This window comes from Sarcophilus harrisii, chromosome 1, assembly GCF_902635505.1.
Source record: "Sarcophilus harrisii chromosome 1, mSarHar1.11, whole genome shotgun sequence".
Lineage (NCBI taxonomy): Eukaryota > Metazoa > Chordata > Mammalia > Dasyuromorphia > Dasyuridae > Sarcophilus > Sarcophilus harrisii.
This window is the reverse complement of record NC_045426.1, coordinates 103,606,840-103,625,369: the sequence shown is the minus strand read 5'-3', so window position 1 is coordinate 103,625,369 and position 18,530 is coordinate 103,606,840. Positions and strand designations below refer to the sequence as shown.

General features: G+C 32.1%; 1 protein-coding gene across 3 annotated transcripts in view; it reads left to right on the top strand.

Moving 5' to 3' along the window:
- The window catches only part of CNTLN (centlein), a 429,193-nt gene that overhangs the window by 305,495 nt on the left and 105,168 nt on the right, over nucleotides 1–18,530 (top strand). For all 3 annotated transcript variants that reach the window (XM_031961486.1, XM_031961482.1, XM_031961489.1), the window contains one exon: nucleotides 16,747–16,890. In XM_031961486.1, the coding sequence (XP_031817346.1) occupies nucleotides 16,747–16,890 (144 nt within the window). The remainder of the gene's footprint in view (nucleotides 1–16,746; nucleotides 16,891–18,530) is intronic.

Here is an 18,530-nt window from a genome sequence, read left to right as displayed (position 1 = left end):
CTATCTGGCCTTAATCACTGAATGAATGTAGCTTTAATCAAACTGAGACTTCTTGAACACCTTAGCTTAAAAAGGCCAAGGTCTCCCATTTCGTTCAGAGCCATCTCCAATTGTCTTGACCTATATCCTGCCATTGGACCCAAGTGGCTCTGAAGGGGAAAGTGAGACAGGCAACCAGGCACAGCCCTCCCTCACTTAAATCCACTTCATTTGCATATTATGGCATCCCTCCCTGATGTCCTGGTCCTCTTCAAGAATGAAGGACAAACATCAACAACAACAATCAGGAAACAACATCAATAGCCCAAGTCTAAGTTCACTGATCCAATTATAGAAAAAAAAAAGCAAAATAGAAAGAAGAAATATAGCAGTAACCCAAAGAAATGAAAGAATATGGAGAACAACAAAGGTCAGGATTCCTAGGCTTTGCTTTAGAAAGACCTTTGGAAGGACCAAGTACTGGATCTTCCTAATCTGATCCGTGTTAATGGGTCAAGCAAAATCTTTGTAATTTTTAGTGGCTCTCCCATTGTAAAGCAGTGACTAACTAGGCAAGGACCAAGAATATTGGTTCTCTAGCACAAATAATGACACATAGCATAGCCGCCTAGACTTATTTTGAGTCAGAGTCATTTTTAATAAGATCACTAAAACGTTATTTGCATGCAACCTCTTCTGTTGATAAGTTCAATATCAAATATCAACTTGTACTACCACTTACTTCATGTTTCTTGCCCAACATCCAGGCTTCCCTTACTAAAGAATATTGAGAAATTCATTCACAGCCTTTCTTAGACAATCCCATAATTTTGGTCTTTGGGGGTCTTTACAGACCTAAAACAACTGATGGTCTGGAAATCACAATCATTTTTAAATACAAAAATTATTCAAATAATTGACAATGACAGCTGATAGTACTTAGGGGATGATTTTTTAAAGAAATGGGGCATATTCATTATACAATTTACTCTCTAATTTTCCTGTTGAAATAGGAACCACTTTACTTTGTATAGCCAGCACTACAGGAAGCACCAAAAGATATCAGGTAAACAACCAAGAACTCATCTTCCCTTGCATCTCTCTCTATCTTCACTTATAAAAGACCATACTGATCCAATACTAATATTTCCAAATGTTTTAGGCCCAATCTTCTAACAGTTAACAAAAAAATAAGTTTACTTAGCCATAGAAAAGAAAGGTTATTAATCAGTAAACACCACTGATTCAATTGCAAATAGTTTCTTTGACTTTGTGTTGGCTATACTGGTTTACCAGTCAATTTTGAGGAAGACCAACTTCTTATCTCTGTATAGACTAGATTTTGTAGTTAAGGTTATCAGGAAGTTACATTGATGTACTGGGCCTTAGTCCCTCTGAATCAAGTAATTTTTGAGGAAAAATGAGTTTAGTCTATGTATTTTATTTTGCTCCTCACACAGTAAATAATCACATTCAGATCTACAGCCTCAGATATTGTGCATGATTACATGATGATATCAAAAAATCCCTCTCTCAAACCTTGATCTTTTTTCTGAGTTCTACACTCCTTTCTAGCTACTTACAATTTGTCTCCAGCTATGTTTCCCTACAGTATCTCAGATCAGATATGAAAAAAAGTAAATTATTTTTCCTTTTTCAAACCCATTTTCTTCTGTGCTGCATTGCATGTTGTAATCATGATATTTTTTATTCTTTCCTTTACCTCATCCTTCCCACCTCTATTTTACCATAGCCATTATTTGCCCTATCCTGTTAATTCTGTCCCTGTAAGATCTCTCAAATCCCTCATTTTCTATGCTTAATGCCATTCCCTTAATATATGTCTTCATTATCTCCCACCTGAACTATGAAAAACTTCTAAATCTCACTTGCAATATTTGTCCTTTCCAATTCATCCTTCATATTACTTCCAGAAAAATCTTTCTTATACTTGTAAAAATATAGTATCATCAAAGATCTCAAAGTTAAAAGAGACCTAAGAGATCGTTTAATCAAACTAGACATGAACAAGAATAATTTTTATATGATGTGGTAATCCAGCCTTTTTTGAAGACCTGAAGTGAAGGGTAGTCTACTACCTCTCAAAGCAATCTATTCCATTTTAAGATAACTCTAAATTTTAGAAATTTTTTTCTTATGTTAAATCTAAATTTGCTTATTTGTAATGCTTAATTATTGATCTACTCTCTGGGGACAGGCAGAGCAAATTTAATACATCTTCCATATTGCAACCCATCAAATATTTGATGGCAGCTATCTTCTCATATCTAGGTCAGCTAAATATTTACATTGCTTTCAGTTGATTCTTCTTAGGCTAACCCTCCCTTGGTTCTTCTCCCCTTATTTCTCAAATGTGATATACAGAACTGGATGTAATAGTTTAGATAATAATACTCCAAATTAGAGTACAGTGGGGAAATCATTTTCTTAGTTTTCAATGCTATATCTTAAATTCATAATTGTTTTTATGCTTCCTCTATTCTGTTCTTGACTCTTTTTATACCCCAAGATCTTTGTTAGACAAACTACCACACAGTTATGCTTTCCCCATCTTTTACTTGGAAGTAGATTTATTTTTTTAAAGTTCAAGTATACAGTTAGACCTTTTATCTTTCTTTATTACATTTCATCTTATCAGCCCAGAATTCTAACCTTTCAACATGTTTATGGCTCCTGACCTTGTTAGCTATCCCTCTTTCTAAGTTTATATCTAACCTTAAATGATTTCTGTTTTGGTAGAGCCATTTCGCAATTTCTGAACCTATCTATCTGTATTATCATCAATCTCATATCCCTTCATCTTGTCCACAAAATTAATTTGGAGTATTGCCAATTGCCATGTAAAAATCTAGGTATATTTTAGTTATAAACATTTCCTCTGAACTACTAGAAATCTTGTCCCTCCAAAAGGACGTGAAATTATTCAGGCATGACATAATATTGATGAAGCCATTACAAAGCATATTATATGTCTTAATGTAGTTTTAAATCACATTCACTTTTTGGCTACTAAATCACATTACACTGTGGATACCATTTCCTTGTCTAGATATTTGCAAATCATCTTTTTAATAACATATTTTAGTAAAATGCTCCTTCAGTTTAAGAAAACAGTTCTCTCTCCCTCTTCTCTCTCTCCCTGTAACCTTTTTTTTCCTACCTGCATCCCCCACCCCATGCCCTACAACAGAGCATGTGGAATCTTCCCATGGGATGGGAAATAGCCACTCTCACTTCCACAATTATTGAAAATGTCCTCATCTACACAGGTCTGAATCATGATCTCAAAGCTTTTCCCTGCCTCTCCTACTTTTTTTTTTTTATTTTCCTGAATTCAGAGAACTGAGCAGCAATTATGATGAAGTGGGTGGTTTTAGCTTTGGGGACAATCTTAGTGAGAAGCTCCTGGGACCCTCAGTTAGTGTTGCCTATGCCATAGAAATTACTCCCTACAACTACGGTGGCAAATGAATGGCATAGGAGAAGATGAACACCAACAGTAGGATCCCAACCCCTCACCTGACTTGCCAGAAAATAAGGGGATTGAAAGAATTGTGCAAAAACTGGGACATGGAGGTGAAGGGGAAATGCCATTTCATCAGTCTCACAAAATGTCTTAGATTTTGATATTTTCCCAGAAGAGTACAACAGTGCAATAGTATTAGTAATTACTTCTCATTTAAGTGTTTGTTAATCTGTCCTCATGAATCTTTTGGTTATATGTTTTCTTTTGTATATAGGACACTGCTGTACATGAACTATATCTTACATTGAGTATCTTTCTACTTCTCTTCTTGGGTACAAGCCAAATGCAAGCTTTAAGACATTCCAAGAAGTGTTCCAGGATTGGGGTACAAAAATCCAGAGAAAACAAAACAAAAAAAAGACTGGCCTCTTCTGGTAAGGTCCAGGTTTACCCTCAGGAATAAACTTGATCTTTGGCTGTCTGTTTAAAACTAGGACTCCTCCAAAGGGAGAGGATAAATGACCTAGTCCTGAACTCAGCAGCAGTTATTTTACACTAGAATTTTACTAGGAATCAGAGAATCATAGATTTGTTTTCAGGATCTATCTATCCTTTTTCTTTTTCTTCAGTCTTGCAGTACTTTTCTCAAAGCTGGTGGTCTTTGAGAGATCACTGGTAATAGCTCAGCAATCACTTCTGCCAGTTTTTTCAGTAGTCTGGAAAATAGCTCATCTGGGTCTGATGTCTTGAACCCTTCAAGGACATCTAGACATTCCTTTAATCAATTTCATATTAGCAATTTTTATTTTGTCCTTTCCAACATAAAGAACATTTTTCTTTGAAGAGAAAACAGAATTGAGCAATTCTTTTTCCACCTCTATTATCATCTCATCCCCTTGAAACAATTGTTCTATACTTGCTTTAGTGTTCCTCTTTTTCTCTGATAACTCTTTTTACAAAGCCCTTTTCTGTTGTCCTTAGATTTTCTTATAAGCCTTAGTTCATTCTGAGTTTCTCCATTAATTAAAAGTTCATCCATTCTTCTTAGCAGTATATTTACTAGATTACAGTATATAGTTACATTATCTTTAAAATATAGCTACATATATTTTAAAGATTTTAAAATATATTCTATTTTCTTTTACTTCTATATATTTGTTAAGATGTTTTTCTTTCATAATTTGTACGTTTTTTGGTTTGAAATGTACCTCTGGGTAGGCATATATGAACATTGATTTCAATCATATGAAAAAAATTCTGCTTTTTAAAAATATATGTATATATGAAGATAAAGAGTTTTTATTTTATAAAAATATACAGGAAACAGATGGAAACATTATTAATTTTTTTCTCTGGTGAATTTTCAGCGGAGTGTATTTGTATGTGTTATCTGAACCATATGAATACTTAGAATTGCTGCTGTTAAATTTGTAATGAGCTGTAGAGTAACTGAAATTCCCTGACTGGTTCTCATGGAAGTAGTTCATTTGCAGTGCTTAGATGTAGTAAGATCAAGCAAATAGACACTGTTCATATGATTGACCTCACCATTAAAATATTTTAATTTCCAGATCTGGAGATGTTCCACGTTATAAATGAACAGAATTTATATAATCATAATTTCACTACTTTGAGCATGTAAAATGTAGATTTACAAGTTATGATTCTGAGCACATTCAGAGTTGTGAAATATCTATTTATGTTATATAAAAGATAAAAATATTTGGTTAAAGTTACTATAACTTGATACACTACTCATGCTTTTTCAAGTGTAATTAATTGAAATGATATTTATATCTATGCATTTTCTAGCAAGATATTAATTGAAAATTATTTAACATATGTATTGCTTACATAAATATAAGTGGTCATAAATTATTTAGAAATCAAAAACATGTTAAGCAATATTAATGCTTTCAGAGAACTCTATAGGAATTAAATGTTTCAGGAAAATTTAATAAAAATGAAAATGAGCTGTTGTTTGTATATGAAAAAAATTGCAAGAAGGCCTTAATAGGCTGTATCCTCACTTTTTTTGTGTGTAAACCACATTTTGTACGTATAACACATTTTTCTGATGAAGTAGGGGTTTGAGTTGTTTAAGTAGGTTGCTGGATCAGTCCACAAAAATCCATACCCAAAGTAGCTTTAGAACAATAAGTAATTGTACTGACAAATACTTTGTTTCAATAAGAGCAAGTAAGCAAAAAAAATTCACTATGAAATAGTTTCATATTTTTCTTTAATGTTATGTGAGAACATCTGTATGATTACAAAAGGATAAAGAGCCTGTACTAGAGTATCACTGATTTGTTGGGGATTTTCCCCCTGTTTCTTGTAGTGGGCTGTGTTGATCCTCATACTATCTCTTCTAGCTTTCTTTTATTATTCATTTCATAGAGAATGAGCAGGTGGTTTAATATTTGAGTTCCAGTGGACTTTTCAGCTGGCAAAAGTAAAGAGAGCAGTTTGAAATGCTAACAAATTTGTTCCGCATTTTATTAAGTGCTGCAATTTTTACTATGGACAAGTCAATATTAACATTTCATATTTAACATTCTGTACCTATGTGTCAGCAAAAAAAAATTTTCTTTTTAAGTCACTGACATTCAATTTTTTTTAAAACAATCTAATGCCAACAACTTATTATTCTGCCAGGGATATTTGATATTTGAATTTTTTTTAGTTTTCTAAATTTTATAATTTAACTAAAGTACTAATTTTTCTTTTATTCCCATGTTTCCATTAATGTCCTATGACTAACTGTTAAGGGCAGTCATAATAATAATAATCATAATAAAGGTTTAAATCATGTAGAGTAATATCACTCATTTTAATATTGATTAATTAAGTGAAATAGTCTGTGAAAACTCTTTGAAAGCTACAAATTTGTACATAAATTTAAGCTGTTATTATTAGCCAATCGGTTTTAAATAATTCCAAGATACTGATATTTTATTTTATGAGAAGCAAATAAATAATTAAAGAAAAATCTGTCATTTACCAATTATATGTTGAATAAATGTAATTTTAAAATCAGCATTTCAGCTAAAATAATATTATTTAAAACACTTTGCTTATTACATAGATTAGTTACATAGATTGAGTTCAAATTAGTGTTAAAAGCCTATAATATAAAATATATTCATAGAAATAAAAGCATAATAACATCAAATTTTTTGGCATCTTTAACCATTTTTAAGATTGAAATTGTTTAGAAAGTTGTCTTTAATCATTTTTGGCATTTCAAATAATAAAGTTAATTTTCAAATAAGTTAAAATATGTTATATTCAAAATATTTACTAAGTACTAATTTGGAGAGATATTTGTATGTATGTATGTTTGTGTGTATAAAATATATGTTACGTTATAAATTTGATTATTTTTGTTTTAGTAAATTGAATTAAAATGAAATGTACTTCTCTATATACAGGTACCAATATTTTATTGATTGTCTGTAATTTAACCAGTTTGAGTTAGATTGGCATTTTTAGTACTTTAAACAACCTTAAAAGCTTCTTTGTTAATTGCAAACCGTATTTAGTATGACCTCATAATAATGTAGTACCTCAAGTGTCATGCCTGTCTTTAATATGCACATTGGAGCTGTGTTCATCTGTAACAGACAACTGCACTTCAAGAAGTCTTTTTTTTTCTTGATAAGCAATTAGCAGTAATTAGGAAGATTCACCTCAATAAGTTGTCTGCATTAGATTGTTTAAAAAAAATTTTGAATGTCAGTGACTTAAAAAGAAAGTTTTTTTTCTCTGACACATAGGTACAGAATGTTAAACATGAAATGTTAATTTAACTTTTCTGCTTATTATTCATGCACAATATTATTTTGTCATTCAGACTCTACATTGACAGAGTGCTAGGGGTGCTAAAATAGTGCTGCTAGAATAAAAAGAGGATTAATCTACCATTGGCCAATTAGCCAAAGGGTACTTAATGGTCTCTAAAGGCTACTGAAGTCTAACTGCTAGTGAAAGCACTGGTAAAAAGTCCTCTATATTACCTTCATTTGCTTGACATCTTGTGAAACACACTTGGAGGCTTTTAATAACTACATTTGCAAGAAAATAGTTTATAAGTGATTGATTTAGCAACTAGATGGATTTTTCAAAAGACTATGTTAAATAAGCAACTGATATTACCTATACTTAAAATTGTTATTGTCCCTACCCCCTTCCTCCATCTTACTTCTTTTTAAGGCATAAGGTCCCAGATTTTCAGCGAAGAACAATTAATATCAAACTAAGAATTTCTATAAATGAGGAATTTTATTTTATAAAACTTCAGAAAAAAACTTTATAAAATTTTAAGTATATATTGAAACCTCAACAGCATTTGCCTCTAGAACCCACATAGGGTTTACTAACTTTCATATAGTTTTGGAAAGTACAAGAAAACCAAAAACAGGAATGATAAAACAATATGATTGGTCACAAAAATCTAAAATACCATAGATAATAGAAAACAATATGATTGGGTAGATGTCTGGAATGAACAATAATCCCTCCTTCCATTTTATTGCTATGAAAAGTCCATTGGTGGTGTCAGTGTAGATGAGTAAGAGTATAGACTTTCATAGAGAATAGACAGATATTGCAAAGATAATTGACTTCCTGGCATACATTTTCAACTTGCAAGGATTATTAGCATGATAACAGATCTCCCTTAATTATGCAAATCCATTAAGTTATATAGAGATAATTTATTTCTTTGAATTAAGGTTATTTATGGGACAACAACTCAGAAAAGAAAATTAAACTTCTGAATCTAACTCAGAGACAAAGAAACATGGCTTAGACAATTTTAATATAATATAATATATATATAATATAATATAATTTTAATATAATAATTGGGGATGATATAGAATAGAATTGATTACAAAATCAGAATCAATTTGATTTTCTCATTTCACATTGTAAAGAGGTTGTCCAGTGGCTAGAGTTTTGCACATGGAGTCAGGAAGTAGGATTTGAATTATTACTTTTCCCTTAAAAGGCAACAATTTTGCCCTTGGGGACTTGATTAGTCCAGGTGTGTGGCAAGGATTTAGCATCCTGGTAGCTTCTGGTCATGTTGCTGTGGCTGCCTGGTCAGCCAAAAGTATAAAAAGGTCAGCCCTATGAAGTTTGTCTTTTATGTCTTGTTTTCTCCCACTTTCATCTATAAATGAACTTGAAATGCTCTTAGTCTAGTTTCATGTTTGTTCCTATATCTTTGTTCTACTCTTTAAGAAGTAAATTAATATAAAATTGTTATTTTGTACATATATATGTATATATATATATACATATATATATATATATGTATATATATATATATATATATACATTTATATATGTGTGTCCTCATACCCACACCCACATATACACATACACATATATGATTTTAGCAATGAAGAGCAGTCCCTAAGAGGTTATGTGATCTGGCCTAAGAGTTACAAATTGGTAACAAGCAGTATTTGACCCAAGTACCCTAACTCTATCCAGTCCTATCCATTAAACCCTGATTATGCTTGGCCTGATGCATATAACTCAGCCAAGCCAGCTAGATGGGCATATTGATACCCATATTTATACATCCATAATTAAGGATATATCCTTACAGAAAAGGAGATCAATTGTATATTGATAATGAGAAAAAAATTGGTGGCTAATTCATGTGCTACCTTTACTCTTCCAGTAAAGAAAACAAATAGCAAAAGCACTTTTTCTGATTGGGGAATGTAAGACATAAGATCTCCCTCCTCTATCTTTATGCAGTAGTTCATCCAGGTCAGAGATTTCTTACATTAAAGATATATATATATATATATATATATATATATATATATATATATATATATATAGACAGACAGAATATACCTTCTATAAAAGAAAAGAGAAACAAGTTACCTGGTTAATAAAAAGAGAAAATCCTGGGAGATGTAAAACAGAGCAACAAATTTGAATTTTAGTTAATTATTTTATTATATTGAAGGTTATTTTTAGAAAGTCTTTTTTCATAACTCAGTTTCAGGTTTTTCAAAGAGTGAAATTAGGATTTCTGGATTCAGTCAGATCGGGCCCCAGGCTCTAGTTCTAATTTTACCACTTGATGTTTATATAAAAATGGCTGTATTGCAAAACCCTGCTGTGCTTCAGTTTCCTCATTTATAAAATGGTTATAATAATATCTCTTCTATCTATCCCAAAGAGTAATTATGACATTCAAATGAGATATAATATATGGAAGTATTTTATAAATTATATATTGCCATTACACATAAACATCACTAGATATCAATAAAAAATCAGATTGCTATACTTTGCAATGTAAAGTGGAGATGCTCTATGCAGTCAGTTAAAACAATCCCTGAAACTGACAGTGCAAGATTCTTATTGCATCAGCTCATATAGGTTTGACCTAAATAACAACTCTTAAGAATGTGAAGTAGAAGTAATGAATAAATTTAAGAGATTAGATCTGGTAGACAGTGTCTGAAATACTATAGATAGATTTGCAATATATAGGAGGCAGCAACAAAAAGCATTCCAAAGGGAAAAAAGATCAAGAAGGTAAAATGGCTGTGTGATGAGGCTTTATATATAACTGAGGAAAAAAGGAAAGGAAAAGGAGAAAAGAAAAAAATATATCCATCTGAATGCCTAAGATTCTACAATCTAGATTTTACCAATATGTGAACTGAGCAGGTATATTCTAAGAGGAACTAGAGATCAAATTACCAACATTTTTTTTGCTTTTTATTAGATAGTTTTCAACATTCACCCTTACAAAACCTTGTGTCCCAAATTGTTTTCTTCCTCCCTTTTCCCTACTCCTTCTCTTAGACAGCAAGTAATCCAATATAGGTTAAACAGGTGCAATTCTTCTAAACATATTTCCATACTTGTCATGCTGCACCAGAAAAATCAGATCAAAAAGGAAAAAAACTGAGAAAGAAAACAAAATGCAAGCAAACAACAACAAAAAAAGAGAAGATGCTATGTTGTGCTCCACATGCAGTTCCCACAGTCCTCTCTCTGGGTGTAAATGCATCTCTCCATCACAAGATCATTGGAACCAGTCTGAATCATCTCATTGTTGAAAAGAGTCACGTCCATCAGAATTGGTCATCATATAATCTTGTTGTTGCCGTGTACAATGATCTCTTGGTTCTGCTCATTTCACTCAACATCAGTTCACGTAAGTCTCTCCAGACCTCTATGAAATCATCCTCCTGATCATTTCTTATAGAACAATAATATTCTATAACATTCACATACCATAACTAATTCAGCCATTACCCAATTGATGGGCATCCACTCAGTTTCCAGTTTCTTGCCACTACAAAAAGGGCTGCCACAAACATTTTTGCACATGTGAGTCCTTTTCTCTTTTTTATGATCTCTTTGGGATATAGACCTAGTTGACATTACTGTACCAAAGGATATACACAGTTTGATAGCACTTTGGGCATAGTTCCAAATTGCTCTGCAGAACGGTGAATCAGTTCACAATTCTACCAACAATGTATTAGTATCCCAGTTTTCCCATTTTCCCTCTAACATTCATCATTATCTTTTTCTGTCATCTTAGCCAATTTGAGAGGTGTGTTAGTAGTACCTTAGAGTTTCTTAATTTACATTTCTCTGATCAATAATGATTTAGAGCATTTTATCATATGATTAAAAATGGTTTAAATTTCTTCATCTGAAAATAAACTATTCTTATTCTTTAGATAATGACTCGTATTTTTATAAATTTGAGACAATTTTTTATATATTTTAGAAATGAGGCCTTTATCAGAACCCTTGGATGTAAAAAAAATTTTCCCCCAGTTTTCTGCTTCTCTTCTAATCTTCTCTGCATTGGTTTTGATTGTACAAAAACTTTTTAGCTTAATATAGTCAAAATTATTCCTTTTGCTTTTTATAATGTATTTTAGTTCTTTGTCCATAAATTCTTTCCTTCTCCACAGATCTAAGAGGTAGACTATCCTTTGTTCTTCTAATTTGCTTGTAGTATCACTGTTTATGTCTAAATCATGAAACCATTTTGACTTTATGTTGGTATAAGGTATGAGGTGTTGCTCAATGCCTAGTTTCTGCCACACAGTTTTCCAATTTTCCCAGCAATTTTTATCAAATAATGTGTTCTTATCCCAGAAGCTGGAGTCTTTGGGTTTATCAAATACCAGATTACAATAGTCATTGACTAATGTTTCTTGTTAACCTAACCTATTCCACTGATCAACTACTCTATTTTTTAGCCAGTACCAAATTACCAACATTTGCTGAAAGCAAAGTAGTATCCTAGGAGAAAAACAAAAACAAACATACTTTTGCTTCTTTGACTACACTAAAGCTTTTGATTGTGTGGATTACAATAAAATGTGTTATGTTCTCAAAGAGATGGGAGTACTAGATCATCTTACTTGTCTTCCAAGAGACCAGAAGGTAGATCAAGAAGTAGCAGTTAGAGAAAAACGTATAAAAAACAAATTGATTTAAATTTGGAAAAAGAGTGCAAGAAAACTCTATTCAGGGGTCCTCAAATTGTGGCCCGTGGACTAAATGCAGCAGCTGAAGACGATTATCCCCCTCACCCAGGGCTATGAAGTTTCTTTATTTAAAGACCCACAAAACAAAGTTTTTGTTTTTACTATAGTCTGGCCCTCCAACAATCTGAGGGACAGTGAACTGGCCCCCTATTTAAAAAGTTTGAGAATCCCTGCTCTATATTATAACCTTATTTATTTAACTTATATGCACAGCACACAATATGACAGATATTAAGTTAGATGAATCTCAGATATTGCAGATGATACCACTGATGGCAGCAAGGGAAGTTAGAATTAAGAAGCCTCTTGATGAGGAAAATGTAAGAGCTGTCTTGCAGCTTAGCAAAAAAAAAAACAAAGATCTTGGCACCTAGCGTTGCCACTTCCTGGCAAAGTAAGGGAGAAGAAATGGAAGCAGTGTCATGTTTTATATTCTTGGGCTTAGAGTTCACCACAGACAGTCACTGCAATCATGAAATTAAAAGATGCTTGTTCCTTAGAAGGAAAGCTGCGACAAATCAAGACAGCATACTAAAAAGCAGAGAGATGACTTTGCTGACAAGGTCCATATATGGCTGACAGTGGCTGTTGGAGATCCAATCCAAAATATATCTCCTCATGTGAGAGGATGATACAAGGAGAGTGAGAGGCAGTTGCTATTCTCTGATCTCTCTGACTGAGAGGCCATTGCTTGTCTGACCTCTCTCCTCTTCCCTCTGCCTCCAATATATCTCATTCCCAGTCCACAACACCTATGTCAGCAAAGGCTGCCCTGCAACCCCTTCCGATGTTATGATCCACAGCTGTGGAGGCTCTCGGAGAATTGGCCTGCCCCTTAACACATCTAGTCAAATCTGTCATTTTTCCTTTAGCAATGTATGGTTGTAAGAGAGGAATGTAAGGGAAAACTGAGTACTCCATCCACTGTGCCATGTAGCTATCCTGAGCTTGGACTGATTTTGAGAGATAGTGAAGGACTGAATGATTTGACATGCTTTGGTCTGTGGTTCATGAGGAGTCAGACATGACTGGAGCACTGAACAACAACAGTTTTTGGGAAAAAAAAGTTTTCCTATGTTAAATTTTCTAATATTTGGGCCAGGCAATATATTGGTCAAGTGCAAAAAAGGTCTTGCCTTGGTGTTGGAGAACCCAGCTTCTAACTCTGCCTGTGCTACTTGTTACTTCTGTAAACCTTGGCAAGCCAATTAACTCCTCTGCCCCTCACAGGTTGGATGCTCTTCCACTTGTAAACTTAAAATCCATGATGCTATAATTTTAAAATTATACTTAAAATTCCTTGTATCCCAGGACTATTATTCTATTCTGATATATCTATATCATTAGATATAGATATATTCATTGTACATTGCACTGGTGTTGTGGGTGTGCCTGTGTGTCTTTTTGTTGTTTAGTTGTTTCAGTCATGTATGACTCTTCCTGACCCCTTTTTGATACTAGACAAAGGTACTGGACAGGTTTGCTATTTCCTTCTCTCGCTCACTTTATACATGAGAAATTGAGGCAAACGGAGTTAACTAACTTTCCCAGGTTCACACAACTACTCTGTCTAAAGCCAGATTTGTACTTGAGTTTTCCTGACTCTAGGACTGGCACTGGATCCACTCTGTCACCTCTTTGCTATGTGTATAAAATATGCATCTACTAAATAGGAAATGAAGATATTTCTATACTGAGTTCTATAACTGAAAATACAGCTATCTTGATGATGTCTGTAGGCTATAATTGTCAAAAATAGACAGTTAAAATGAAAGCTCTTCGAGAGTTGGAGCACTTTTCATTTTAGCCACAATGTCTTACATCTAGCAAGTGATTGGTAAATGCTTGTTGAATTGAATTGGGGATAAAATATTTAGTCACTTTTACTATAGCTAAATACCATGTGGCTCTAATCAATCTGCTCTCTTCTTGGAAAGTCTAGAGCAAAATTATTACAAGAATAAAAATAATTTTCCAGTATTGATTACTTTTAGCATAATAACTATTAAGAAAAATTAGAAATTATTTACAAAATCTAAATCAAAATTTTGGTACATAATAAATGCACATTGTGAATATACTTTAGTTTAGGCAGGCCATACAAGCAAAAAAAAAAAAAATCTTTGCTATTCTAGTCAGCGGCATTTTGGTAGAAACTCTAAGAAATTGAAAAGGAACAATAAATAATCCAAACCTTGGGCCATGAGTGGGTGAAACCACTTTTTTGGTCTCTGCTCAACTGAAAATGCCCTCAAAGGTAGAAGAACCAGAATTAGTAATTGATTACTTCACAACTGACAAATAGGCAAGTCCACTTAAGTAATTCCTTTAAATGAAAATATAACCAAATGCTTCCAAAATAGTCCTTCTAAAAATCATGTGTTCTGTGTATATATATATATATATATATATATATATATATATATATATAGCCTTCATTTTGGTAGTTCTAACATAAAAATGTTAATTTAAGGAATTTGGCTTTATGATATAATTTAGCAGATTAAATTATTTTGGCTTTTTTTTAAAAAACCACCTCTTCTTATTTCCTATTTATATGCATTGTCATAATTTTCAATGTTTTCCTCATGTAGGAATAATTTTATTTTTAAGTTGTGAAAATATATTTTTAGTTTTCCAGAATTTCTGGACTGATCCAGTAGAGAGAAAACCGTGTTGGTGAAAAATACCTTTCCCTTTACAATGCCATGGTGTCTTCTAGCAAGGAATCAATGAACCTTCCAGCTTCTATATCGTGGGAGAGAAGGCACTAGGGGCAGTTCTTAGACTAAAAAAAAAGCATGTCATCAAAGTATTTGTGGCTCCGTAGTGTTGTTTCAGCTTGTGTCCACCTGGAATTGCAACCCTGAGATAAATCTGACAGGGCTGAAATCTCCAGCAGGTGAGCTTTACAAGCAGAGCTTTCACTGAGGGGTTTGAACAATTCCCCCAGTGAATGCTACTTAGGCAGAAGCAGAGAAGTAATTTAAATAAAATTAAATTGTTAATAAAATTTGGCATTCATTTAATTAATTAATGGAAAGTTTTAAAATTCAGAAAAAATGTTATCATTTATAGCAATATCTTTATAAAGAGAATTGAGAAATTGAAAACATTTTATAATTGCCTTTAACTCTTAAAAACATACTTTTAAAAAAACTGGTAAATATAAATATGAGTAAAGAAGTTTGTGTTTATCATAGATATATTTTAAGCCAAAATAGTTACTTCATTTCATGACTATTTATTTTTTTTACTAAAGCTTTTTATTTACAAAGCATATGCATAGGTAATTTTCCCAACATTGACCTTTGCAAAATCTTTTGTTCCAAATTTTCCCTCCCTTCCCCCACCTCCTCCCCTAGCTGGCAGGTAGTCCGATACATGTTAAATATGTTGAAATACATTCATGAATATTTCTAATTTAAACAAATTCATAATAAAGATATAGACATATTATATTGGCAACTGTCAGTACAACATAATTTTATTACTTTATTTAAATGTTAGCACATTTTAAATGTTCTCTTTTATAGGAAATATAATATCTTTTTCCATTTCTAATTGGGATTCTTCACAAAGGAAAATTTGTTTCCACTGAGAGATGTTAGTACCATTTTGTCTAATTGTTCCTTATGTTAAACTACCATATTATAAGCTTCTTTGGAATAATAAAATAGTCATGTAGTTATGTTCTCAAGGAGCCCTAAGTTGTTATGCCATTAAACCTTGGTGGCATTCTGCTGACTATAGACTAGTGAAAGATAACTAACATAAAATCTATTTCTGTTACCTTCTTATAAAAAACACTCTAAGTATGTTATTTAGCATGTTTTAATTAAATGTTTGTGACATTAAAATGTAAATATAAGGATTTTCTATCTCATACTTTGCAAAAGGGCATTGTCAGCTGTCAATCAAATACAATAAAAACCAAGATAGTTTGTTTGCATGTTATTTACTTGAACTAAATCCCTAACAAGGCTTGTCTGCTAATTGGACTTAACATTTATGTTGCTAAATGAGAAGCATTTTGGCTGCTGTATAGGGTGGTAAGAACTACCCAGTGGAATAAACAAATAACATCTGTTATCCTGTCCTGCTCCAGCTTGGCTTTTACCAGTTAAGTACATCAGCCCTAGAGTCAAGGTTATCAAATATGTGGGTCTCTGGCTAGCATACATATATGTGGAAGAGAAGAAATAGCATTATGAGCCAGTTAAATAGAAGATATTTAATAGAGGTAGTGCTTTTTATTTTAACTTCTACAAGCCCTACAAACTTAAAGTAAAAACCAATAGACTGTGGTACTTGAATTCTATTTGTTGTCAATATTCATAGTTTGTACCACTGTTTTTTAATGAATATTTATTGAGAAGACCTAGTAGTTTAGATATTATTCAAACAGAAAAAAACATGAATTTTCTGCCATTTTTATAAATTATATCTAAGACTATTTAGTGTATGGGTTTACATATATACAAACATTATTATAAAAACATTTAAACTTTTAAATTATCACTACCATATTTCATTTATAGAAAATAAATAAATTTTTTTATTTTAATTTTAATTTTAAAATTACATTATTCATCATGAAATTCCAGTGGATAGATATCAAACATGAATAATTGTAATGTTTTGTCTATTTCTATAACCTTAATCAACAGAATTGCTTTTAATCTATGGTTACACATTTTTTTTCTTTTCTGGGAAAAATAGAAGCAAAATTCAGACTTGGTTGAACTTCGCAAAGAGAAGGAAGAATTACAAAAGAAAGTTGAGGCTGCAAATGAAGCTAAATCTGTAATAGAACCTTCAAAGAACATGCAGGCAGAAATTAAACAGCTACAGTGTAAATTAAAGGTGAGCCTACAAATGATTAAGAATTCAGATTTATTAGTTAATAATTATTATGTAATAAGTGGCTTTTTAAAGGTACTTTTCTAGCCAACTCAGTTTCAGATAATCAAGGTAAGGTATGCATAATGTAAGAATTTTTTATTCTATGTTGGAATCTGGAATGAATGTTCATGAATTTTAATTATGTGTTAATCAATCTACAAGCATTAATTGAATACTTACTATATACCAGGCACAATGTTAAGTTCTGGGGACACAAACCCAAAAATTAAGCAGCCCCTGATCAGAAACAGCTAACATTCTAATAGGAGAGACAACTTGTATGTTTATAAAAATGTGAATCATATCAAGGCAATTTGGTGTAGTAATTAAAGAGCAAATTTTCTAGCCAGAAAAATCTGAATTTAAGTCCCATCTCTGACATATACTGATTGTGTGCCTCTAGGTAAGTCATTTAACTTTTACATTCTTTAGGCAGCTCCTAAGAGCTATAAACCACAAAAATATACTAACCTTCATTGATATAGGTTATTTCCTTATCAGGGGAATAACCAGTGAAATTGCAGTTCTAATTTTTATCCCTTTTCATATACATAGAACATACAAGATAAATATGTCAAGGTAATCCAATGGGTCTCTGGTTAGCATCAAATATATGTATATGTAAGAGTAGTATTTAGTCACTGACAAAACTCAGCTTTGAACAAACTGATCAAAGTTATAGAAACTCTGACTCAGGAAAGATAAGATCTACCATTTTCCTTATCCTGTTCCATTATTCTGTTCCAACCTGCTGTACTCTGATATTGATAATTAAAACAATTACTTTTAGAAAAAGTGCAAGGATCAACTTACAACGAATTGTTTTTTGTTAGTACAATAGAAGCCTTTTTAAAGGGAGAGGCTTTTAAACCAAAACTTCCAGAATTCCTTGTATCTCATCCCAACATACACATTCATATTTATTATGAGTATATGTATGGGTATGAAAAGAAATAATGTATTTGAGTGTTTTAGTGTTTATATGTATATACCTTCATATTGGTACTTAGATGAAAGAAATTCAGGTGTTTTAGCTTAAAAATTTCCTATTTCAAAAACATTTGTTTGATGACAAGCATATGGGAATAAGGATAAGGAGAGATAGATGGCTATAATATTTACCAATAACTAACTCGAGTGGATGAAAATCTCAATAACTTGAAAGCAAGAGTTATAATATCAAAATTAAAACACTGGGTATTATATTGTAGTAGGATATAGGAGTAGGTTTCTTTTTTTTTAAATTGGGAAATACTTGCATGAACTTGGTAACACCACTGTTTGTGAGGACATTTTTTTATGAATTTATCTCTTCAGAAGTTATTTCCTTCCATGAAAGGTGTGGAAAGATGGTAATTGTGGAAGTAACCAGAATAAAGAGCTGAGGAATAGAGTACATGTGACTGTTGAGAAGGAATGAAGTATTGATAAGACTGATAATATTTTGTGCGTAAAATATTGAGTGTGTTCTCATTATGATATTTTAAAGTGAAAAATACAATAGGAACTAAGTATATTTAATGAAGAATTTTAATGCTGTCGAATTTAAGATAAGTAAGGGATTTCAAAAGAGAAGATAATATTCTTTATGCATGAATTTT